The 9,770-nt window shown below is 56.0% G+C and overlaps 1 protein-coding gene across 2 annotated transcripts; it reads left to right on the top strand.

The window, feature by feature from the left end:
• The first annotated feature begins 1,862 nt into the window (after positions 1–1,862).
• Positions 1,863–5,617, top strand: CPLANE2 (ciliogenesis and planar polarity effector 2). Of its 2 annotated transcripts, none has more exons than XM_044237251.1 (6): positions 1,863–1,929; positions 2,444–2,557; positions 3,526–3,678; positions 4,179–4,303; positions 4,552–4,688; positions 4,909–5,617. In XM_044237251.1, the coding sequence occupies exons 1-6, from the start codon at positions 1,863–1,865 to the stop codon at positions 5,156–5,158; spliced, it is 846 nt and encodes a 281-aa protein (XP_044093186.1). In that variant the 3' UTR covers positions 5,159–5,617. The 2 variants fall into 2 exon arrangements, with proteins under 2 accessions (XP_044093186.1, XP_044093187.1); XM_044237252.1 differs by lacking the exon at positions 1,863–1,929 and adding an exon at positions 1,932–2,021 and having other exon boundaries at positions 2,409–2,557.
• The last annotated feature ends 4,153 nt before the right edge of the window (positions 5,618–9,770 follow it).

Raw genomic sequence — 9,770 nt, 5'->3', positions numbered from 1 at the left:
TGTGGTGTTCTGTTAGGGCAGCGCCCGCAGACTGCTTCAGAACCCACCTTGTGGACTGCCCAGGGCTCTTGTGAAGTGTGCAAGCTCACAGACCATCCAGCCCCCAAAGCAGAATCTCTGGAGGATGGGCCCCAAGAATCCATGTTTGGAACAGGCTCCTGTTGCTCACTGGTGTCCTTTCTGGGGCTCCTGAGGGCAGTGAAGGCTCATTCCCCTAAGAACCTTTGGCCACTAGCTCCTCTGATCACCAGCCTCCCTCTCTGTCCAAGAGGACTTCACCTTCGGCCTCCAGGTGAGCCGGCAAGCTCATTCTGCCAAGTTGCTTCGTTTCCTTACACTGTCTCTGAGCCCTCCAAGAGCCAAGACAGAGCAGGGCTAAATGTAAAGTCTGGAAACTCAGATAAGTGAGATCTGAGCCCTGCCACGGGGGGAGAACGCTCCACACACTGTGACCAGTCCTGACTCTGAGCAGATGCGGTAAGACCTGCAGGAAAGGGAGCTGAGCAACCTGGGAATGTGGGCAAGAGTTTCGAGCTGCAGAATCCCCTAAGAACTGTTCAGTTGTTGTGTTTCTGCCTGGCTGTTGTGGAAGCAAGCTGAAAGCGAGCGCCCTGTCTCACACGGCCACATCCCCTCTACTCTTTTGGACATAAGGAGCCACAGTCATTTGCGGGTTCATGGCCCTCTGGCCGCTTTCAGCATTACCAAGAAGAGCCCTCCTAGTGGCTGGGGGCAGAGGGTAAAAAACACGAGACCCAGTCTGGCAGGACAGAGTCTAGTTTTCTAGTATATGTGCTGCCGAAGCGAGCACAAGAGTCTAGTTTTCTAGACTTAGAAGGCTTACTTGGGCTCCAAGTCTAGTTTTCCCACTGACCATCTGTATGATTTGACCTCAGATAACCACGTTGTCTCTGAGAGCTTCCTCATCTGTAAAAGATAAGGATAATATTTCCTCCACACGCTTGTTTATGAAATTAAATGTGGTCACTGCTATAAAGCGCCCACCATCTGGCACCTAGTTAGCCTTCAATAAAAGTTAACTTATAGATTATTCCTTACAAAACAGGGATTTACCCAATGTGAAGGCCCTGCAAGAAGATACTGGTGAAAATCAAGCATAATAGACAATCTATCAGGAAGGACCCACCCACACCCAGTCCCACTAGCGGGCGTTTCCTGAGCGCCCACCTTCTGGAAACAGGTCGGTGCCTGTTGCTGGAACAGTGGAGAGGGGCTGTAGGCGTCAGTGCTGAAATATCAGCTCCGGGAGGGGAGCAGGTCTTGGTAGTCTCTGTATTGCCAGGGCCAGGGGGCGGGGTGCACGGACACATAGTAGGTGCTCAGTAAGTATTTGCTGAATGAATGGGATGAATCAATCAATAAATGAATGACCGGCCAGCATAATCCTGTGGACCTCTGACTCATTTTTAAGACTTTGAGCAAGTCCGTCACGCTCTGAGCTTCTGGTTCCCACTGGTGAAGCCACAGGTGTCTTAACTCATCATTTAGGTCCTGCGAGCAGAATTAACAGAGCGATAGTAACAGCAAGAATAGTAGCTTACTGAGCACTGCTATGGGCCGAGCGCTGTTGTAAACAAAACAAAACACCTTAGGAGGCAATAGTATTTTGCCTCCACTTTATTGAAGGGAGATTGAGGCACGGAGAGGCAGGGAAGGCTCCTGGAGACGGGGGAGTTGATCAGTTTTTGGAGGAATGCCTGTGGGATCGGACTGAACAACGAAGAAGAACCACGGCCGAGGGGGGAAGGCTCTGTCCTGGGTGTCGCCGCCGGGTGGTAGCGGCGGACTTTAAAGTGGGGCCAGCCCCGCCCCCGGCGTCTCCCTGACAACAGCGTCCGCACATGCGCCTCAAACACCCGCGCCTGGGCTGCCGGCGGGCTCCGAAGCCGGATGAGAGCCGGGCGGAAGGTACCCGAGCGGGCTAAGCGGTGGGGGCGCGGGCTGGGTTTTTAAAGGGACCAGCTCTTCACTGGCCCGTTCGCCGACGGGACCCGCTGATGGTGAGGGCTGGGTGGCCCAGGTAGTCGGGATCGAGGCAGAGGAGAAGCAGGGTCATGTAACAACCCCGCCCGCCCGGAGATGACAAGGGAGGGGAGGGCTGTGTAAATGCCCCACCCCCACCCCCGGCAATTAATGGGATGAGTATCCCCCAGGGAGCAATATGGGGAAGTAACTATGGGATTGCACCTTCTGGGTAATAAGAGGGAGACGGGGATTGCGTAACTCCCCAGGACCGTGAAAGGAAGCCCGGGTTCCAATAGAGTTAATGGGGATAAGGGTGGGGTGCCATGACTGATCCCCCACCCCAAGGAGGAGAGTCAGAGAGCAGGTTGAGTGGGATCACAGGTCCAGCTCAGGACGGTTACCGTCTCCCATCCCCTACTCAGCATTCTGCCATCTCCCTACCCCTCGGGTTGCCCAGCCATGGCCAGACCACCTGCCCCGGGCTCAGTGATTGTTCCAGACTGGCACGAGAGTGCTGAGGGCAAGGAGTACCTGGCTTGCATCTTACGCAAGAACCGCAGACGGGTGTTTGGTAAGTGCCTGACCCCCAGGCTTGTCTCCTGTCACTCCCTGGTGAGAAGTGTCACCTCTTGTTCCCTGGGGAGAGCAAAGAAGTAGGGCAGTGAGGGCCTGCTTTGCTGCACTCTTCAACCTTGGAGACCCCTGGAAGCCCTATCCCTGGGGCCCCCACCCCCGAATCACCTTAGAGCTAATTCCATCATCAGAGCCAGGGACATGGAAACAGCCGAAACGCTGCCAAGAACCATTGTCACCAGAGAGGCTGTTGATTGAGTTCTCACCCTGTGCCAGGCCCTCTGCTGGGCACGTTATACAACAGACTCCCAATTACCCTCAGCAGTACACCTTACAGACTTCTCCAAGATCCAGCCTAGTAATCAGAGGCATGCCTCTTCTACAACCTGCTATCTCTAAGACAAGACATTCATGTTTTCCAGAATGAGCCAACTCACCCAGGGTTGGGCTGACATCAGCAGAAGGGCCTGGCATCTGCTGTGGGGGCTCAGCTCTGGCCAGAAAATGAGAGGGCAGTCCACAACTTAGGGCTTTCAGATCCCAAGCCTATGGATGTATCATAATTTTTTTTTCAAATCTTGATTTATTGATTGTACTGAGTTTATTTGTAGTAATTGAGTATATTTTTGCTAATATTTCTCCATTGAGGAAAAACTTACGAAAAACCTTGCCTTTACGTGTGGGAAATCTAGAACACGTGATAATAGTATCAATAAAAACAATCTCATGCATCCAACTTCAAATACACGTAACTTGGTATTATTTGGAGTAGGTCTTGGTGCAGCTCATAGAGCACAGGTGAGCTGTGAGCTTCTTAGCAGAGCTCATCCAGGGACCCCCCTTGTGTCCCAGGCCTCTGTAATGAGCATAGAAAACCATGGCTGGCAGGCACTGAAAAGCTCTTAGAGTTGCTGGGTCTGATGGGGCAGACCTCTTGACCCCCCTCTGGCTCCCTTCTTGTTCCAGGGCTGCTGGAGCGACCAGTGCTGCCCCCACCCGTGGCCATTGACACAGCCAGCTACAAGATCTTCGTGTCTGGGAAGAGTGGCGTGGGCAAGACAGCGCTGGTGGCCAAGCTGGCTGGCCTAGAGGTACCCGTCGTACACCATGAGACCACTGGTGAGTCCAGCCACGGAGGCCTTGCCTGGGATGGAGGAGAGACTGGCTCTTGTCCCACCATTTACTCTGCAACCTTGGAAAGTCACTTCACTTCTCTGAGCCTACTTCTGGCTCCTCTGTTCAGCAGAGGTAATCGTACCAACCCCAAAGTACTAGAGATAGTACTGAGCTGGCTCAAGAGAGGTGCTCAGGGAGCATTACCCCTCCCTTCGTGTTTCCACTGGACGCTGATTGGCCAGCAGGTTGCAACATTATCCAGTATCCAGTACCTTTGGGTCCCCTGTGCATACAAGTGAAACTGCTTCGTCTTGGCTAGGGCTAAGCTGCATCTCTCCAGCAAACTGGAGGCTTATCTAGGCAGGCGTTTTCTCCCCTCAGACTGAGAATTCTCCCTCTCAGGCTGGTGACCCACCAGGGACATGGCTTCTTTCTATTCCTTCCTGGTCCCCTTAACCCTCTCCACTCTGCTTTCCCCATGCTGAATGGCTGACCCTCCCTAGGCATCCAGACCACCGTGGTATTCTGGCCAGCCAAGCTGCAGGCCAGCGACCGTGTTGTCATGTTCCGCTTTGAGTTCTGGGACTGTGGGGAGTCTGCACTCAAAAAGTTCGATCACATGCTGCCGGTGAGCAGACAGGCGGGCCTGGGAGGGTCCGGGAGGAGCTGGTTGTCTGAGATGGCCTTCAGAATCTGAGTGTCTGAGCCTAGCCTGCTTGATCTGCAGGAGCCAGATCTGGGCACGGGCTGAGGGTGCTGCCCCAGGTGGGAGAGCTCTGAGCTGGCAGTGGGGACTGGTCCTGTGGAGGGAGGAAGTGAGCTGAGACTTCTCAGGGCCTGTGGTTATAAGCCTCACATCAGCCTCTCCATACCCAGGCCTGCAAGGAGAAAACAGATGCTTTCCTCTTCCTCTTCTCCTTCACCGACCGTGCGTCCTTTGAAGACCTCCCTGGACAGCTGGCCCGAGTAGCAGGCGAGGCCCCTGGTGTTGTCAGGATGGTCATCGGCTCCAAGTATCCTTTGGGTGGCCCCTAGAGGCCACACTTGGCAAGGCATGGAGCAAGGGGATCAGGAACCCTGCCTCTGCCCAGCTGTGGGGTCTAGTCCCATGGACTTATCTTAAAGGCAGCAGGCGTGCTCCCCCCTGCCACCATCCCAGGGAGGAGGGCTAAGGTTGGGTGTGATGAGGTGGCCCACAGAGGTACCCGGCCAGGCTCCTTGACCCTTCTGCAGATTTGACCAGTACATGCACACAGATGTGCCTGAGCGGGACCTCACAGCCTTCCGGCAGGCTTGGGGACTGCCGCTCCTGCGGGTGAAGAGTGTGCCAGGGCGGCGGCTGGCAGATGGGCGCACTCTGGATGGGCGGGCCGGGCTAGCCGACATTGCCCATGTGCTCAATGGCTTGGCTGAACAGCTGTGGCACCAGGACCAGGTGGCAGCTGGCGTGCTCCCCAGCACCTCTGAGAACACCCCAAGCTGATCCCTACTCCCAACCCTCACGTGACCCAAGCAGAGGGCAGCAGCCAGGTCCTAGGGCTGAGGCAGGAATGTCGATCGCATCCTGAGGACTGGCCAGAGGGCCCTGTCGGGAGGATGGTACCCTGAGAAGAAGCCTCCTGCCCCAGCAGCACCTTCCTTGCAGAATTCCTGGCAGTGAGATGGGGGCACAAGGCTCTGTGGGCCAGTGGTCTGGGGGCATCTGGGTGCCCCTGGTCTTCTCCTTCTGACCTGAGGGTCTAGGCCCTGGAAGCTGAGGAACTGTAGGGGCAGGGCCCCAAGGCTCAAGCTTCTCCCCCAGCTGCCTGCCGTCCTCCCCCTTTCTGCAGCACCCAGAGAGGGTGACTGGGAAGAGGGGGTGTCCCAGCTGGGCCTGGGCCTCAAGTGACTTCAATCAAGAGCCTACATTACAGCCGTCTGCTGTAGCAGATAAATCCTGAAATCTTGGTGGCTTAACTCTATAGAAGTTTTTTTCTTGCTCTGTCTCACCTCAGTTGGAAGTGAAAGGTGGGTCTAGGGGCTCTGCTCATTGAACTCATGCAGAGACCCTGACTCTGAGGTCTTTAACATATGGCTTCCTGTTTTGGCCTGGGACTTCAACCCCCCAGTCAGCCCACTGGGAATGAGCGCAAATGGAAGATTATCTAGAAGGTCTCCAAGGACCTGGCCTCTGCCCACCTTCCATTGGCTAACACAGAGTCACATGGCTACACGAGGCAGGGCATGCTGGGAAATGTAGTCCACCAACATGTTCAGGAGGTGAGCCCTCTCTCTGCAGCCCTTTCTCCATCAGGAAGGTGTCAAGCTAGGCTTAGAACAGGGGCCCCACCAACCTGGAGAATCAGAACATTCACTATACAGGGCCAGGGACTGGACCAGGTGGGGTCAGCGAGTGAGTTGCCCTGTTAGGCAGCTCTGCCCTATGGAAAGCCAGCAAGGGCAGGTGAAGGAAAATGAGTGAACTTGCCCATTCTTGTGTCTCACATCTGCCCCATCTACCAGACACTGGTGAATGCAGACTGAAGTATGGGGGTGGGTGCTGATGAAGAGGGCCCTTATGTGTTCTGACACCCCCCGATGGTGGGCTGAGGCCTGGTCTGAGTCTGAGCCAGCTGGGAAGGGACTGAGGGCCCAGATATGTGACCCCAAAAGCCAGCTGACCCTTGGAACCCCCTCTTGAAAAGGCAGCATCAGCAGCTCTGTACAACATGCAACATGGGATCAACATGCAAGATCCCATCCTAGCGCTCCTTCTAAAATGCTGCTGTCCTCACATTTACACACCCCCTGCTGACATGCACAGGAGGTTTGTACCTCTGCACTCTGGCTCACACTCCTGGACACCCTGATTGCCTGCCTGGTGTCTACCATGTCTGCCACCTTGGGCACGACCCATAGGTTCGTCACCCCTTCCAGTACCTAAAGGGCTGATTTTAGTGCCTTCTTACCCCCAACTCTGGTTCAGAGCTGAGACCCAAGCTTACCCCATACCCCAGAGTAGGAATATTCCCTGGGCAGGAGCCCATGCCTCACAGTGGCCCAGCAGGTACCATAGACCCTCCCAGGGTAGGCTTCAGCTCTGCTTCCGGGCAGTGAGTTCAGCCCATTCTCTGTTCTTAGCTCCAGTAGACCCTACCCCAGCAGGCAACAGAAAAGCTTGGGAGTGGGACCCAGAGAAGGTGGCTCTGGGCCTGAATGTGACACCCCGCCCCCCCCAGGCACTGGTACCTGTGTTGTGAGCACCAGCTGCCCCACGTCCAGCACTTACCTCTGAGCTTGAATCTCCCCCCAAAAGGAAGCTTCTGCCTCCTTCTAGGGTACCAGCTCTGCATCAGCAGGCCAGTTTTCTCCTGGTTAGCCCTGCTCCAGTCAGAGAATCACCTGTCACGCTCCTTTACCCCAGACCAAGAGGTGAACAATTCCCTTTGCTGTTTTGCTGTGTAAGGACAAGGTGGGGAGGGTGGTGGGGCTGGCAGCCCAGTGCCTGCCGTCCCAGCCCCACTTTCCCCGCCCCCGGAAGCCCAGCCCTTGTGCCACGGGAGCCTGCTGCTCCACGGTGGTGCAGAACTGGGAGCCTGAGGGAGGAAGGAACCACGAGCAACCGAGCCGGTGGCTGTGCCTGCAGTGTGTCCTCTGGGCAGGTTACAGGGAGAGCGAGAAGCGTGTGTAGACACACTGTGTGGGTTCAGGCCAGCTTCATGGGCCTGCCACGTGGGTCCCACACTCAGAGGGGTCTTCCCACCTGGTTTAATGCTCTGCTGTTGCCACCCTGAAACTCTGCACACCACAGATTATGTGGCAGGTCCTGTGTGTGTTGTCCAGGGAGAGGGTCTGGGGTCCTGATGAAGCCCCCCTCTCAGGGCTTGGAGAGAGAAAGACCACTTCAGTGAAGTGTCACAAGGCCACCAAGAAGTTGCCTTCTTCCCGCTTTGGTGCCAAAAATTCCACCATTAGATCACAACAGCTCAGGGGCGCCTGGGTGGCTCAGTGAGTTAAGCCTCTGCCTTCAGCTCAGGTCATGGTCTCAGGGTCCTGGGATCGAGCCCCAAATAGGGCTCTCTGCTCAGGGGGGAGCCTGCTTCTCCCTCTCTCTCTGCCTGGCTCTCTGCCTACTTGTGCTCTCTCTGTCAAATAAATAAATAAAATCTTAAAAAAAAATCACAACAGCTCAAAGGCGAATACCTCTCCACTCACCCCACCCCCTCCATGGGCCCTGAGGGTCCCTGGGAGGAAGGGGTAGTGACTGTGCCCCACAACAGTTCAGGGGTGGGCCCTGACTTAGAGGGACCTTTGGGAAAAGAGTAGCCATGCTTGCTGCCCAGGGCCCTGGAGCCACTGAACTTTGGGGCTCGGGAGGGAAGCCTGGAGGAGGAGGGACCATCTCCTGAGGTGAGGGTGCAGGTGGGCTGTGCTGTGGCCCAGCCCCGCTGCCGATCTTCCCAGAGTCAGGACTGACCAGCCCCCTCTTTCTTCCCCAAACAGACTCTCAAGGAGTCCTAATCCCCTTCCCTACAGATGGGGAATACCACAGACTGACTGTGTCTCTCCCACATTTATAGTTTGAAATCTGAATCTCCAATGCAAAGGAATTAGGGGCCTTTGGGAGGTGATTATCTCTTGAGGGCAGAGCCTCATGCAGAGCTCTGTAGCCCCTTCTACCCAAAGAAGACGCAGAAAGTGCAGGCTATAAACCAGGAAGATGGTCCTCAAGGCTCCTGCTGGTGCCTTGATCTTGGACTTCCTACCTTCAGAGCTGTGAGAAGTGAATTTCTGTTGTTTATGAGCCACCCAGTCTATGGTATTTTATTATAACAGCCCAAATAGACTTAGGGAAGCTGATGTCCAGAGAGGGACAGGCATTTGCCCAGGGTTGCAGAGCCACGAAGCATCTCTGATGCTCTCAGCTCTAGGCACGCCCCTTCCTTGAGCCATCCCTGCTCCAATCTCCTAATGCTGTCCTCCTGGTCCAGCCCCTCACTGGCCCACTCCTGGTCCTCCCAGTTTTGCCAGCTGTGAAGCCTGGGGCTGCCCGTAGGAGGGGAGACACAGCGCTGTCACCTCCTTCCTCACTTTCCTTCCCTTTTTCTCCCCCCCCTGCCCGCTGCCTCCCTTCCCAGGCCATGCCCAGCTGGTCACTGAAAAGTTCTTCCCTCTGCCACCCAAATCTGGCTGGCCTCCTGGGCAACTGGGCAAATGGGAGGACCCCCTGGCAAGGAACCTGGCCCCAGCATAAGGAAGGGGATGCAGGAACCTGGCTGAGTCCAGGGTGGGGCTGAGGGTTTCCTGTCTTGCGGTGGATCTTACTCCCTGGGCAGCCTGGTGCCAGCTGTGATCCCCATGTGCCAGGCACGGGCTTGGGGGAAGGTAGGGAAGTGCCCAGATGGAGGTAGGAGGCTCAGGGGCCTGGACAAGTTGGAGCTGTGTGGACCGGAGGGGGCTAAACTGGGGGTGGGGAGCGAAGGGTGAGAGGGTGGAGGTTCTCCCCTCCCTTGGACCTCAGACTCAAAGGCTGGGGCAGTGGGGATGGAGAAGCTGGTGTTCTACTCCATTCTGAATGTAGGGGTGGATCCGGAGAGCTGAGGGTGGGGAGGGGCTCCAGAAGGAAGGCGAAGGAGAACTAGGACCTTGAACCATTCACTTTAATTCCTGCGTGTTCGTCTGTAAAATGAAGATAACAACACCCGCTTCTGGGAGTTGTAAGTAAATGGTATGCACCAGGCACCACCTGAGGGGCGCAATAAAGGCTGGCTATGACCTTCCACATTGTTCTTCTGGTGGTGGCGGCCGTTCCTGGGCTGAGAGCAGCAGAGGGGCTGCCACACTGCACACTCACCCAGGGATGGGCGGCTGGTGGGCAGAGGGAGGGCAACCCAGCTGGGCCGACCGAGAATGGAGACACTCCTGGCACCTGCAACTGCAGGTTGCAGGGGACTCCTCTCCCCCGCACTTCCGTCCTGTTGCGCCCAGGACGGCAATGGCACTGAGGACAAGGACTCTGCCCGTCCTGGACCATGCCCGTCTCTGCCCGTCCTGCGTCAGCATTTGTGCCTCAGAATCCAGGGCAACCTTTTTCTCGACGGGAAAACCAAACTCGG

Source organism: Neovison vison, chromosome 2 (genome assembly GCF_020171115.1).
Source record: "Neovison vison isolate M4711 chromosome 2, ASM_NN_V1, whole genome shotgun sequence".
Lineage (NCBI taxonomy): Eukaryota > Metazoa > Chordata > Mammalia > Carnivora > Mustelidae > Neogale > Neogale vison.
The sequence above is the reverse complement of the archived record's forward strand: the minus strand, read 5'-3'. Positions and strand labels throughout refer to the sequence as shown.

Bases quoted from the DNA above. Each gene is read 5' to 3' on its own strand.
- CPLANE2 (XM_044237251.1), top strand. From the start codon at position 1,863: ATGCGCCTCAAACACCCGCGCCTGGGCTGCCGGCGGGCTCCGAAGCCG. The intron at 1,930-2,443 runs GTACCCGAGCGG...CGGGTTGCCCAG, and splicing joins GGATGAGAGCCGGGCGGAAG to CCATGGCCAGACCACCTGCC. The intron at 3,679-4,178 runs GTGAGTCCAGCC...GACCCTCCCTAG, and splicing joins CGTACACCATGAGACCACTG to GCATCCAGACCACCGTGGTA.